Source organism: Theropithecus gelada, chromosome 14 (assembly GCF_003255815.1).
Source record: "Theropithecus gelada isolate Dixy chromosome 14, Tgel_1.0, whole genome shotgun sequence".
NCBI lineage: Eukaryota > Metazoa > Chordata > Mammalia > Primates > Cercopithecidae > Theropithecus > Theropithecus gelada.
The window spans coordinates 110,599,952-110,614,887 of NC_037682.1; the positions used below are offsets into that span (position 1 = coordinate 110,599,952).

Genomic DNA, 14,936 nt, shown 5'->3' on the forward strand with positions numbered 1-14,936 from the left:
TCAAAAAAAAAAAAAAAAAAAAAAAGAAAATGTGTCAGTGAGTGCCAATATTCAGGTTAACCATTAATTAGAGAGGTTGGGTATATGGAGAAAGCTTGTCACTTCTGAGTGCCTCAAGGGTCTTTTTTCCCTCTCCATTTCCTGATCTTTTCAGCCTCACTGAAGTAATTTTCTTGTTCTCCTACAGGTTTCACAGATGGCAGTGTTACATTGAACAAAGGAGACATCACCCGAGACCGGCATAGCAAGACCCAGATTTTGCACAAGGGCAACTATCCTGTAACTGGATTGGCCTTTCGCCAAGCAGGAAAGACCACTCACTTGTTTGTTGTGACAACAGAGAACGTCCAGGTATGACCAAGGCCTCCACTCTTAGGAGCAGGCAGGAAGGGCTTCTCCATTGCTCAGGGGGATAGGGTAAGGAAGTGACAGGAAAGGTGGGATTGTTAAAATTTTAATCATATAATTCGAATCATTTGCCTAGCTTTGTATTTTATTTCTTTGCCTAGGAAGCTGGGAAGAGTTAGACTCTGGGCTTGTAGTAAAAAGACGTGAATTTTCTTTCTCTTTTTTGAGATGGAGTCTCACTGTGTTGCTCAGGCTGAAGTGCAGTGGTGAGATCTCGACTCACTGCAACCTCTGTCTCCCAGGTTCAAGCGATTCTCCTACCTCAGCCTCCTGAGTAGCTGAGTAGCTGGGATTACAGGCGCACAGTAGCACATCCAGCTAATTTTTGTATTTTTAGTAGAGACGGGGTTTCACCATGTTGGCCAGGCTGGTGTCGAACTCCTGACCCCAGGTAATCCACCCACCTTGGCCTTCCAAAGTGCTGGGATTACAGGCATGAGCCATCGCGCCTGGCCTTGAATTTTATTTCTAACTAGCTTTTTTTTTTCCCTTGAGACAGGATCTTGCTGTGTCGCCCAGGCTGAAGTGCAATGGCGCTGCATCAGCTCACTGCAACCTCTGCCTCCTGGGCTCAAGCGATCCTCCCACCTCAGCCTCCTGAGTAGCTGGGATTACAGGCATGCGTCACCATGCCTGGCTAATTTTTGTATTTTTTCTAGATACGGGGTTTCACCGTGTTGCCCAGGCTGGTCTGAAACTCCTGGGCCCAAGCAGTCCACCTGCCTCAACCTCCCAAAGTGCTGGAATTACAGGCATGAGCCACTGCACTGGCCTATTTCTTTTTTCTTTTTTTTTCTTTTTTTTTTTTTCTTGAGACGGAGTTTGGCTCTGTCGCCCAGGCTGGAGTGCAGTGGCCGGATCTCAGCTCACTGCAAGCTCTGCCTCCCGGGTTTACGCCATTCTCCTGCCTCAGCCTCTCGAGTAGCTGGGAGTACAGGCGCCCACCACCTCGCCCGGCTAGTTTTTTTTTTGTGTTTTTTAGTAGAGGCGGGGTTTCACCATGTTAGCCAGGATGGTCTCGATCTCCTGACCTCGTGATCCGCCCGTCTCGGCCTCCCAAAGTGCTGGGATTACAGGCTTGAGCCACTGCGCCCGGCCTGCACCGGCCTATTTCTAACTAACTTTTTAAATGACAATGGACAAGTATCTTTACTTTTCTTGTTCCTGGTGCCCCAGATTTACAACAGTCTACTCTCTCAGGAATACTGTTGATAAAACAGTAGAAGATTATTGCATTTCTCTTACTTGTAGAATTTCTGTACTAGATAGAAATAATATATACAGAGAAAGAAATGGTGGTCCCTGTTTTTTATATATATATATGTATATATATATATATATTTTTTTTTTTTTTTTTTTGAGACGGAGTCTCGCTTTGTCGCCCAGGCTGGAGTGCGGTGGCACGATCTCGGCTCACTGCAAGCTCCACCTCCCGGGTTCACGCCATTCTCCTGCCTCAGCCTCCTGAGCAGCTGGGACTACAGGCACCCGCCACCACGCCCAGCTAATTTTTTGTATTTTTAGTAGAGACGGGGTTTCACCGTGTTAGCCAGGATGGTCTCGATCTCCTGACCTCGTGATCCACCCGCCTCGGCCTCCCAAAGTGCTGGGATTACAGGCGTGAGCCACCGCACCCGGCCCCCTGTTATATATTTAATAGATGGGTGATGGTTAATGAAGAAGGTCAGCAGCCAAGAGAAAGACTTAGAATGCTAAGAGGGAAAAAAGAGCCAGTATGGAGATGAGAATACCTTCGTGAAGGCTTAGTGTTACCTCCTCAGAGGAGCCTGTTAACCCCTTTCTTACTTCTGGCAGTCCTATATAGTTTCTGGAAAAGACTATCCTCGCGTGGAGTTGGACACCCATGGTTGTGGCCTGCGCTGCTCAGCCCTAAGTGACCCTTCTCAGGACCTGCAGTTCATTGTGGCCGGGGATGAGTGTGTCTACTTGTACCAGCCTGATGAACGTGGGCCCTGCTTCGCCTTTGAGGGCCACAAGCTCATTGCCCACTGGTTTAGAGGCTACCTTGTCATTGTCTCCCGTGACCGGAAGGTTTCTCCCAAGTAAGGACTCCAGTGAGAAGGGACAGGGAGAGGGCTGGACTTGTTCCCCAGAGTCCGCCTGATTTTAAAATCCTAATGCCTGGATCCTGCCAGTCTCCTACTCCTACTCTGGTGTTATGTAGATAACATTTCTTTTTTTTTTTTTTTTTGAGATGGAGTCTCGCTCTGTCACCCAGGAGTGCAGTGGCGTGATCTCGGCTAACTGCAACCTCTGCCTCCTGGGTTCCAGTGATTCTCCTGCCTCAACCTCTTGAGTAGCTGGGATTACAGGCATGTGCCACCATGCCCGGCTACTTTTTGTATTTTTTGTAGAGACAAGGTTTCACCATGTTGACCAGGCTGGTCTCAGACTCCTGACCTCAGGTGATCCACCTGCCTCGGCCTCCCAAAGTGCTGGGATTATAGGCATGAGCCACTGCACCCAGCTGGTGACACTTATATCTAGAGTTGGTTATAACATTTTTTTTTAATGAAAAATGGGTGTTTTTGCTGCAGGTGTTTGCTACATAGCCCTAGTATACTAGAATGCTCCAGGGAATTTGGACCTGTTTTTTTGTTTGTTTGTTTGTTTTGTTTTGTTTTGTTTGAGACGGAGTCTCACTCTGTTGCCCAGGCTGGAGTGCAGTGGCACGAACTCGGCTCACTGCAAGCTCCGCCTCCTGGATTCACGGCATTCTCCTGCCTCAGCCTCCCGAGTAGCTGGGACTACAGGTGCCTGCCCTGATGCCCGGCTAATTTTTTGTATTTTTAGTAGAGATGGAATTTCACTGTGTTAGTCAGGATGGTCTCAATCTCCTGACCTCATGATCTGCCCGCCTCGGCCTCCTAAAGCACTGGGATTACAGGCGTGAGCCTCCGCGCCCGTCCTTACTTTGTTTTGTTTTTTAACTCTTTTGTCAAAATAAGTTGGGCAGAGGAACAAAGGATTCAGGAGTGGAGAAATTAGAAAGTGCTGGGAAATGTGGGATGCAAGTTTTTTGTCTTGTTTTGGTTTTGTTTTTTTAAGGGGTAGGTGGGGTCTTCTGCATGATGAAAGTACTCCCTGTTAGATGCTGGTTTGTTTTGCTTTCATTCAGTTCCAGGCACAATGTTTTAAATATACCATGTATTGGATGATTATTTTCTAAATGAATGGATATCTGAATGTACTTAATTTTCTCATCTGTTGCTTGGGTTAATTGTAGGATCCTAAAGGGTAAGGTCAGGTTTATATGTTCTCTTTCTACAACTACCAGCATAGTGCTGCATGTTATGGGATGTGAGGGACCAGAGAGGTGATTTGTGCTGGGTGGAATGTGCACCAAAGTTATCATGGGAAAGGAAATAAAAGGGAGATAAGACAGAGATGTCCAAATATCTGGTGCTTTTTCTTTCCTATGCAGGTCAGAGTTTACCAGCAGGGACTCACAGAGCTCCGACAAGCAGATTCTAAACATCTATGACCTGTGCAACAAGTTCATAGCCTATAGCGCCGTCTTTGAGGATGTAGTGGATGTGCTTGCTGAGTGGGGCTCCCTGTACGTGCTGACGCGGGATGGGCGGGTCCACGCACTGCAGGAGAAGGACACACAGACCAAACTGGAGGCAAGGCCACCAGGCTCCCAGAGCTGGCCACAGGCACCTAGAAGCAGCTGCAGGAGCAGGTTCCCCAAGTCATATTGGCTAGGGTGTTTCCCTCCTTGTGGGTCACAGCCTTACTCAGCTTCCTTAGGGTAGGATTATAAGGTAAATGGCCTGGGATGGGGCTTTAGAGGGAAATAATGGCTGGGAGTCTGAGCCCACTCTAAGGGTTCACTTTGTTTCCAGAGCACCTTATGAAATAAGGTGATACTGATCTTGGGGATTTCTGGGAGCTCTAGGTTTGTCTAGGATCTAGGCAGATCAGAAATCCAGGACTTTCTGTTTTGCATGTTGTGGGCACATTTTGGGAAAGTGTCTTACCAGGACTGCTTCTACCAATTTTCTAATCTCTCTTCCCTTCTAGATGCTATTTAAGAAGAACCTATTTGAGATGGCGATTAACCTTGCCAAGAGCCAACATCTGGACAGTGATGGGCTGGCCCAGATTTTCATGCAGTACGGAGACCATCTCTACAGCAAGGGCAACCACGATGGGGCTGTCCAGCAGTATATCCGGTCAGTCTGGAGGCACTTTGGGATATAGCTGTGAATGCAGGGACAGGCAGCTAGATAGCTAAAGCCCATCCATGCTCCAGGTAGGGGCTAGAATTCTACCAGGAACTGTTTTTGCTTTTGTTTTTGTTTTGTTTGTTTTTTTTTTTTTTTGAGATGGAATTTCGCTCTTGTTGCCCAAGCTGGAGTGCAATGGTGCGATCTTGGCTCACTGCAACCTCTGCCTCCTGGGTTCAAGTGATTCTCCTGTCTCAGTTTCGCGAGTAGCTGGGATTACAGGTGCATGCCACCACACCTAGCCAAGTTTTTGTATTTTTAGTAGAAACGGGGTTTCACCATGTTAGACAGGCTGGTCATGAACTCCTGACCTCAGGTGGTCTGCCTGCTTCGGCCTCCCAAAGTGCTGAGATTATAGGTATCTATAATCAAAACGCCCAGCGTTTTGTTTTTGTTTTTGTTTTGTTTTGTTTTTTGAGATGGATTCTCACCTTTTACCCAGGCTGGAGTGCAATGGTGTGATCTCAGCTCTCTGCAGCCTCTGCCTCGGGTTCAAGCGATTCTCCTATCTCAGCCTCCCGAGTAGCTGGGATTACAGGTGCATGCCGCCATGCCGGGCTAATTTTTTGTATTATTAGTAGAGACGGGGTTTTACGGTGTTCCCTAGGCTGGTCTCGAACTCCTGAGCTCAGGCAATCCACCTGCCTTGGCCTCCCAAAGTGTTAGGATTACAGATATGAGCCACCATGCTCGGCCTTTTTAATTTTTTTTACAGGAACCATGATGCCTTAAATGAGAGGACAAGATTCCTTGTTGAAAAGGGAATTTTAGGGTCAAATATTATATGACCAGTATGCAGTTCAGCTGATGATTACCTCTCATTTTAACCTTTAGCTTGGCCTTTGTAAATACTTACTTTGACCTGGTTCTTTAAGGGGGAAAAGAGATTCATTTCTTGCTTCCATAATTCCTTCCCTCAGTACTAATTCTTGGAATTTTCTGCCTTGAGAAGGGGTTTTAGAAACCAGTCTAAGGTGGCCGGGTGCGGTGGCTCACGCCTGTAATCCCAGCACTTTGGGAGGCCAACGTGGGCGGATCATGAGATCAGGAGATCGAAACCATCCTGGCTAACATGGTGAAACCCCTGGCCGGGCGCGGTGGCTCAAGCCTGTAATCCCAGCACTTTGGGAGGCCGAGATGGGCGGATCACGAGGTCAGGAGATCGAGACCATCCTGGCGAACACAGTGAAACCCCGTCTCTACTAAGAAATACAAAAAAATAGCCGGGCGAGATGGCGGGCGCCTGTAGTCCCAGCTACTCGGGAGGCTGAGGCCGGAGAATGGCATGAACCCGGGAGGCGGAGCTTGCAGTGAGCTGAGATCTGGCCACTGCACTCCAGCCTGGGCTACAGAGCGAGACTCCGTCTCAAAAAAAAAAAAAAAAAAAAAAAAAAAAAAAGAAACCCCGTCTCTACTAAAAAATACAAAAAATTAGCCGGGCGTGGTGGTGGGTGCCTGTAGTCCCAGCTACTCGGGAGGCTGAGGCAGGAGAATGGCCTTCATGAACCCCAGAGGCAGAGCTTGCAGTGAGCTGAGATTGCGCCACTGCACTCCAGCCTGGGCGACAGAGCGAGACTCCATCTCAAAAACAATAAATAAATAAAAGAAACCTGTCTAAGGCTAGGGTGCAGTGGCATGTGCCCGTGATCCTATCCCTTTGGGAGACCAAGGTGGGAGGATTGCTTGAGCCCAGTCTGAGCAACATAGCAAGACCCCATTTCTAACAACAAATAAATACATAGATTTAAAAATATGGCTGGGCGCCATGGCTCATGCCTGTAATCCCAGCACTTTGGGAGGCTGAAGCGGGTGGATCACTTGAGGTTAGGAGTTCGAGACTAGCCTGGCCAACATGGTGAAACCCTGTCTCCACTTAAAAAAAAAAAAAAATACAAGGCCAGACGTGGTGGCTCATGCCTGTAATCTCAGCCCTTTGGGAGGCCGAGGCAGGTGGATCAGAGGTCAAGAGTTAAAGACCATCCTGGCCAACATGGTGAAACCCCATCTCTACTAAAAATACAAAATTTAGCTGGGCATGGTGGTGGGTGCCTGTAATCCTAGCTTAAAAAAAAAATTAGCTGGGCGTGGTGGCATATGCCTGTAATCCCAGCTACTTGTGAAGCTGAGGCAGGAGATTCACTTGAACCTGGGAAGCAGAGGCTGTCGTGAGCCGAGATTGTGCCACTGCAATCCAGCCTGGGCAACAAGAGCAAACCTCCATCTCAAAAAAAAAAAAAAAATTAATTAAATTAAAAAATAATAATATATAAGAAAAAGAACAAAAATACAACAATAAAACAACAACAAAATAATAAAATAAAAAGAAACCTGTCTAGCCTCTTCCCCATTCTCTTTAGAATTCCTATTTTTAGCCAAATTTTAAGAAGCAGTGCCCTGGAGCCTTGCTACCCACTGTGGTCCCAGTCTAGTAGCACCGATATTACCTGGGACTTTGTTAGAAATGCAGAATCTCAGACCCCACCCCAGATCCACTGAAATAGAATTAGCATTTTGAGAAGATCTGCAAGTGATTTCTGTGTACATGAGTTGGACAAGTGTAGTGATTCAGATGCTGTCTGGTGCACATGTCTCCCTAGAACCATTGGAAAGTTGGAGCCATCCTACGTGATCCGCAAGTTTCTAGATGCCCAGCGCATTCACAACCTGACTGCCTACCTGCAGACCCTGCACCGACAATCCCTGGCCAATGCTGATCATACCACCCTGCTCCTCAACTGCTATACCAAGCTCAAGGACAGCTCGAAGCTGGAGGAGTTCATCAAGGTGCAGGATGGTGTTGGTGGGAGAGTCCTGGAGGCCCCACTGAGCATGAGGTGGCTCCACCGGGACTTGTTCGTTTCAGCAAGACATAGGGAGAGGAAAGGGCTGACCTTATTTAGAGGAGCGGCTGTTCCTGTTAGTTCTGTGCCATCTCCCCTCTTGTTTTATGACTCTAGAACTTCCCATGGTATCTAAGCCCAGGGTGGTGGCACTGGGGAAGCCCTGTCCCTAGCGGTGTCCCTCTAATGGTAGGGGCAGAGGAAAACTTTAGTCAGACACTCCCACAGGCTGACTAGCATAATATTTTCAAAGCGTGGACTTTATGGTATTACCTTAGGCATCTGTCTGAAAGTCAGATGCCTGTTTCCTCTCCCTTCTCTAGCTACGTCTGTGTAAATGATTTTGTCTCATGTCTCCTTGGCAGACAAAAAGTGAGAGTGAAGTCCACTTTGATGTGGAGACAGCCATCAAGGTCCTCCGGCAGGCTGGTTACTACTCCCATGCCCTGTACCTGGCAGAGAACCATGCACATCATGAGTGGTACCTGAAGATCCAGCTAGAGGACATTAAGGTAGGTGAGACTCTGTCTTTTTTCCCCAAGAGACAGGGTCTCGCTATGTTGCCCAGGCTGGACTTGAATTCCTGGGCTCAGGTGATCCTCCCACCCCATCCTCCTGAGTAGAGGTGAGACTCTTTTTTTTTTTTTTTTTGAGACGAAGTCTGGCTCTGTCGCCCAGGCTGGAGTGCAGTGGCCGGATCTCAGCTCACTGCAAGCTCCGCCTCCCGGGTTTACGCCATTCTCCTGCCTCAGCCTCCCAAGCAGCTGGGACTACAGGCGCCCGCCACCTCGCCCGGCTAGTTTTTTTGTATTTTTTAGTAGAGACGGGGTTTCACCGGGTTAGCCAGGATGGTCTCGATCTCCTGACCTCGTGATCCTCCCGCCTCGGCCTCCCAAAGTGCTGGGATTACAGGCGTGAGCCACTGCGCCCGGCCAGGTGAGACTCTTAACTTGGGCCGAGCCGTGTTGTTTTTGAAGACATCCCCAGAATGATGAAAGTGCTTTCTGGTGGCTGAGGCAGGAGTATGCACTACTCTGCCCTTTACTTTTCCACAGAATTATCAGGAAGCCCTTCGGTACATCGGCAAGCTGCCTTTTGAGCAGGCAGAGAGCAACATGAAGCGCTATGGCAAGATCCTCATGCACCATATACCAGAGCAGACAACTCAGTTGCTGAAGGGACTTTGTACTGATTATCGGCCCAGCCTCGAAGGCCGCAGCGATAGGGAGGCCCCAGGCTGCAGGGTGAGGCTGCAGGGAAAAGAGCTTCAGACAGTGGGGATCACTTCAGGGGCTTCCTGTATATCACACCCACTCACTCAGCCTCCTTTCTCCTCCCTTGCCATCCTAGGCCAACTCTGAGGAGTTCATCCCCATCTTTGCCAATAACCCGCGAGAGCTGAAGGCCTTCCTAGAGCACATGAGTGAAGTGCAGCCAGACTCACCCCAGGGCATCTACGACACACTCCTTGAGCTGCGACTGCAGAACTGGGCTCATGAAAAGGACCCACAGGTGAGGCCTGGCCAGGGCTGCAGGAGAAAAGACAGTTCATGCCATCTCCATTCTTCCGTCTTGGGGGCTGCCTTTCACTGCATTCCTTAGACCAGTAACACCTTACCACGGGGCTCAGTGGTCCTCTGTGAAGAGGGAATGGACTGAGGGAAAGAGTTGACTGGCCTTGTCCAAAGAGACCTTGTGATTTTCCCCTTTTGTCCAGCAACTCTGCCCTCCTTCTTCTCCAGGTCAAAGAGAAGCTTCACACAGAGGCCATTTCCCTGCTGAAGAGTGGTCGCTTCTGCGACGTCTTTGACAAGGCCCTGGTCCTGTGCCAGATGCATGACTTCCAGGATGGTGTCCTTTACCTCTATGAGCAGGGGAAGCTGTAAGAGTTTGGGGAATTTCAGGGAAAGGGGAAGAATCCAAGTCATTTTCCAGAGACAGCCACTGAGGTGTGCCCTTGCCCCGGCCACAGATTCCAGCAGATCATGCACTACCACATGCAGCACGAGCAGTACCGGCAGGTCATCACCGTGTGTGAGCGCCATGGGGAGCAGGACCCCTCCTTGTGGGAGCAGGCCCTCAGCTACTTCGCTCGCAAGGAGGAGGACTGCAAGGAGTATGTGGCAGCTGTCCTCAAGCATATCGAGAACAAGAACCTCATGCCACCTCTTCTAGGTACTTGGGAAGACAGGATGGGTGGGTGACAAGCTGCTGAGAGCTGGGCTCTGTGGCAGGGGCCCTTCAACTCTATCCAGAGAGTGCCGCACGTAGTTCATTGTCTTGTTTCCTCTTGGACCCCAATCTCAGTGGTGCAGACCCTGGCCCACAACTCCACAGCCACACTGTCCGTCATCAGAGACTACCTGGTCCAAAAACTACAGAAACAGAGCCAGCAGATTGCACAGGATGAGCTGCGGGTGCGGCGGTACCGAGAGGAGACTACCCGTATCCGCCAGGAGATCCAAGAGCTCAAGGCCAGGTACCCAGGGCATGGATATGTGGAGGAATCCAGGGGATAACTTGCCCTTCACAGGGTATTTATTACTAAGTACTTTGCATAGAGGATTCTATGGAGTGCTTTTGAGCATTTTGATTCTTCAAGGTGTGTTTTAATGGAGCAATTCCAAAAAATGGTTTATTACACAGATCATTATTTACTGGGCTTTGGAGGATATTATTTTGTAGCAGGTACTTTTTGTTCTTTATATGCCTGTATTTTACCTTTTCTAAACACATCCATATTGTGGTTGGAAGCCATTTTGGTGTTTTTCTTTTTTGAGACAGGATCTTGTCACTGAGGCTGGAGTGTAGGAGTGTGATCACGGCTCACTGCAGCCTTGACCTCCCGGGCTCAAGTGATCCTCCCACCTCAGCCTCCAAAGTAGCTGGGATTACAGGCGTGCGCCACCAAGCCCAGCTAATTTTTGTATTTTTAGTAGAGATGGGGTTTACAGTGTTGACCAGACTGGTCTCGAACTCCTGGCCTCAAGTGATCCTCCCGCCTTGACCTCCCAAAGTGCTGGGATTACAGGCATGAGCCACCGTGCCCAGCCATAATCCCAACTCTGAAATCTTATCTGCCCTTAACATTCTGTAAAATATTTATTAGAGAACAACAGTTTCTTCATTCTACAAATTCTGAGTCTCTGTGATGTCCCAAGCACTATTCTGAACAGCACAGGCAAAAAGCCTGGCCTTCCTGGAGCTTTATGTTTTAGAAGAGACAGACAGCAAACATGTTAAATAGGCAAACTTTTTTTTTTTTTTTTTTTTTTGAGATGGAGTCTCACTCTGTCACCCAGGCTAGAGTGCAATGTTGCGATCTCGGCTCACAGCAACCTCCACCTCCTGGGTTCAAGCAATTCTCCTGCCTCAGCCTCCTGAGTAGATGGGATTACAGGTGCCTCCCGCCATGCCTGGCTAATTTTTGTATTTTTGTAGAGACAGGGTTTCACCATGTTGGCCAGGCTGGTCTTGAACTCCTGACTTCAGGGGATCTGCCTGTCTTGGCCTCCCAAAGTGCTGAGATTGTATGAGCCACTGCGCCTGGCCAAACCGGCAAACTTTTTTTTTTTTTTTTTTGAGATGAAGTCTCGCTCTTGTCCCCCAGGCTGGAGTGCGATGGTGCGGTCTCGGCTCACTGCAACCTCTGCCTCCTGGGTTTAAGCTGTTCTTCTACTTTGGCCCCACCGAGTACCTGGGATTACAGGTGCCTGCCACCATGCCTGGCTAATCTTTATATTTTTAGTAGAAACAGGGTTTTGCCATATTGGCCAGGCTGGTCTAGAACTCCTGACCTCAGGTGATCCACCTGCCTCAGCCTCCGAAAGTACTGGGATTACAGGTGTGAGCCACTGCGCCCGGCCAAGGTGATCCACCTGCCTGGGCCTCCGAAAGTGCTGGGATTACAGGTGTGAGCCACCACGCCTGGACTAATAGGCAAACTTTTGTAGTACGTTAGGTGGTGATAAGTTCTCAGTGGAAAATAAATTGTGCAAGGGGAGCGGGGGAAGAAGTGTGTCAACAAGTTTAGAGAAGGTGGCTGGCCGGGCGCGGTGGCTCACGCCTGTAATCCCAACACTTTGGGAGGCCAAGACGGGCGGATCACGAGGTCAGGAGATCGAGACCATCCTGGCTAACACGGTGAAACCCCGTCTCTACTAAAAAAATACAAAAAACTAGCCGCGCGAGGTGGCGGGCGCCTATAGTCCCAGCTACTTGGGAGGCTGAGGCAGGAGAATGGCGTGAACCCGGGAGGTGGAGCTTGCAGTGAGCTGAGATCCGGCCACTGCACTCCAGCCTGGGCGACAGAGCGAGACTCCGTCTCAAAAAAAAAAAAGAGAGAGAGAAGGTGGCCAGGAAAGGCCTCACTGAAAGGGTCACATCTGACTACAGACCTGAAAGTTAATTTAGTGGCAGTTGTGAAAATGGAGAGAGAGGAAATGATCCCCAGGCTGAGTTGGCCTTGTTGGGAGCATGCTAAGACTCACTACAGGTCCAGGGGTGTTATAATCATTTGACTCCCCTAAGGCGATAAGAAGAGCAGGGCAGGGCCTTCAGGGGCCTTACCAGGGACCTTGCCCCGCCCAGTTCAGCTGCCTTCTTTCTTATCCTTGACTCCTGGCCTTGCCCTCACTTTTGCCACTCACTTCTGGTCTTTCTTCCCTGTAGTCCTAAGATTTTCCAAAAGACCAAGTGCAGCATCTGTAACAGTGCCTTGGAGTTGCCCTCAGTCCACTTCCTGTGTGGCCACTCCTTCCACCAACATTGCTTTGAGAGTTACTCGGAAAGTGATGCTGACTGTCCCACCTGCCTCCCTGAAAACCGGAAGGTCATGGATATGATCCGGGCCCAGGAACAGAAACGAGATCTCCATGATCAATTCCAGCATCAGGTGGGGATGAGTGGGCTAGATGGGCCAGGGGATTCCCACTAGTGTCACAGAGTCACTGGAGGGCTTGTTTCCTTATCTCCTCCTCATTTGAGAAACAGGCACTTTGATTCTGATTGGTACTCCTTCCCTCCTCTTCTCCTGCAGCTCAAGTGCTCCAATGACAGCTTTTCTGTGATTGCTGACTACTTTGGCAGAGGTGTTTTCAACAAATTGACTCTGCTGACCGACCCTCCCACAGCCAGACTGACCTCCAGCCTGGAGGCTGGGCTGCAGCGCGACCTGCTCATGCACTCCAGGAGGGGCACTTAAGCAGCCTGGAGGAAGATGTGGGCAACAGTGGAGGACCGAGAGGACAGACACAATGGGACCTGAGCGGGCGTTACACAGAAGGCTGGCTGACATGCCCAGGGCTCCACTCTCATCTAATGTCACAGCCCTCAGAACTAAAGCAGACTTTCTTTCCCTGCCTTCTTATTTAGCCAGCCTGCCATCCCTCCTCTTCACTAGCAGTGTAGACCATTCCAGATCAGTGGGGGAGGGCACCTCAGCAACCTCTGAGTGTGGACAATAGCTGCTTTATTCTCTATCCAAGAGCACCAGGCTGTGCTTGGGTCCTTGCTCGCAGAGTCTATAAATAAAAGAATATAATGATTTGGGAGCTTAAGGATTTTTTTCTGGGGACTTCCTGATGATTCTTAACTGCATGATGGACTTCCTTCCCTCTGCTCTCCTGGCGTTCCACTTCCCTCCTATGGTGTTCTTGGAGACCATGTTGGCTCAGTCTCGTTCCGGTAATGGGTGGGGCCTGTGGCATTGCGTACAGTTCAATTTACTGAAGAACCTCTGCAAAAGACCTAATGACTGAGCTCCAGGAGCAGCCTGGACCAAAACACACAAAACAACTCTTGCTCTTTCCTCTTGCTGGTCTCTATGGCTGTAATTTGGGCAAAATACTCAAGCAGGAGGCAGACTCTGGTAGGGAGCTTTGGGCTTAACCTACCTTAATAATGGGTAGGTTGGCATCTTGCTGTACTTACTACCAGATGATAAACAGGAGAAAAGGTCCTTTCTGGAAACACCTTTCCCTCTTTGAAATTGTCAGCTAAAGTTTATGTTGCTAGGTGTCCCTGTGTAATTTGGGTGGCGCTGCCTGTCTGAAAATTGCTCCTATGTTGTTTTTTTCTCTACAGCCTCACCTAATTTCATCTCCTATGTTGTTTAATTGGAGGAAGTACGTTTGACATTGTGGTTTAGGTAGTATTTAGGATTGCCATGGGCTGGGCGCGGTGGTTCATGCCTGTAATCCCAACACTTTGCGGGACTGAGGTGAGAGGATCACTTGAGTCCAGGAGTTCAAGACCAACCCCCCAGGCAACATAGTGAGACCCCGTCTGTGCAAGAAATAAAAATAAACTAGCCCAGCCTGGTGGCGCTTGCCTGTGGTCCCAGCTACTCAGGAGGCTGAGGTGGGAGGATTGCTTGAGCCCAGGAAGTTGAGGCTGCAGTGAGCCTTGATCACACCACTGCACTCCAGCCTAGGTGACAGAGACCCTGTCTCAAAAAGTAAAAAAGAAAAAAATAGTGGCAGTATTGTAGCTGCTATGAGTAGACTTTGGATCCACTGACCTGGGTTCGAATCCTAGTTGTGCTGTTTGACTTAGGGTACATCTTACCTTCTCAACTGTTTTTTTTTTTTCCCCCAGTGGGCTTTTGGGGAACAGGTGATATTTGGTTATGTGAACAAGTTCTTTAGTAGTAGTTTCTGAGATTTGGTGCCGATCACCCAAGCAGTGTACACTGTACCCAATGTGTACTCTCTTATCCCTCACCCTACTCCCACTCTTTCCCCATCAATCTGTTTCTTCATCTGTGCATTAGGGATTATAACACCTACCCTATATGGCTGTTATGAAAGCCTAACAAGCAAATAGGTGTCCAGTTCTTTGTACAGTGCTAAGCACATGGCGTGGTGGCTCATGCTTGTATTCCCAGCACTCTGGGAGCCTGAAGTGGGCGGATCACCTGAGGTCAGGAGTTCGAGACCAGCCTGACCAACATGGTAAAACCCCATCTCTACTAAAAACACAAAAACTAGCTGACTGTGGTGGCGGGTGCCTGTAATCCTAGCTACTCAGGAGGCTGAGGCAGGAGAATTGCTTGAACCCAGGAGGCGGAGGTTGCGGTGAGCCGAGATTACACCATTGCACTCCACCCTGGGCAACAAGAGTGAAACTCCATCTCAAAAAAAAAATTAAAAAAAAACATAAAAAAGGGGGGTCTCACTCTGCCATCCAGGCGACAGTGCAGTGGCACCACCATAGCTCACAGCTGCCTCGACTTCCTGGGCTCAAGCGATCCTCACACCTCAGCCTCCTGAGTAGCTGGGACTACAGGCGTGTGCCACCACACTGGATATTTTCTTTTTCTTTTCTTTTTTTTTTTTTAGTGGCCGGATCTCGGCTCACTGCAAGCTCCGCCTCCCGGGTTTACGCCATTCTCCTGCCTCAGCCTCCCGAGTAGCTGGGACTACAGGCGCCCGCC

At 49.2% G+C, this 14,936-nt stretch overlaps 1 protein-coding gene across 1 annotated transcript in view; it reads left to right on the forward strand.

The window, feature by feature from the left end:
• Positions 1 to 13,053, forward strand: part of VPS11 (VPS11, CORVET/HOPS core subunit) — a 15,784-nt gene extending 2,731 nt beyond the window's left edge. Inside the window, exons 4-16 of the mRNA XM_025356457.1 lie at positions 188 to 351; positions 2,224 to 2,471; positions 3,854 to 4,055; positions 4,456 to 4,607; positions 7,259 to 7,445; positions 7,867 to 8,013; positions 8,557 to 8,745; positions 8,852 to 9,013; positions 9,244 to 9,383; positions 9,474 to 9,676; positions 9,809 to 9,980; positions 12,173 to 12,395; positions 12,540 to 13,053. Coding sequence (XP_025212242.1) covers positions 188 to 351; positions 2,224 to 2,471; positions 3,854 to 4,055; positions 4,456 to 4,607; positions 7,259 to 7,445; positions 7,867 to 8,013; positions 8,557 to 8,745; positions 8,852 to 9,013; positions 9,244 to 9,383; positions 9,474 to 9,676; positions 9,809 to 9,980; positions 12,173 to 12,395; positions 12,540 to 12,704 — 2,354 coding nt within the window. The 3' untranslated portion in view covers positions 12,705 to 13,053. The remainder of the gene's footprint in view (positions 1 to 187; positions 352 to 2,223; positions 2,472 to 3,853; positions 4,056 to 4,455; positions 4,608 to 7,258; positions 7,446 to 7,866; positions 8,014 to 8,556; positions 8,746 to 8,851; positions 9,014 to 9,243; positions 9,384 to 9,473; positions 9,677 to 9,808; positions 9,981 to 12,172; positions 12,396 to 12,539) is intronic.
• The last annotated feature ends 1,883 nt before the right edge of the window (positions 13,054 to 14,936 follow it).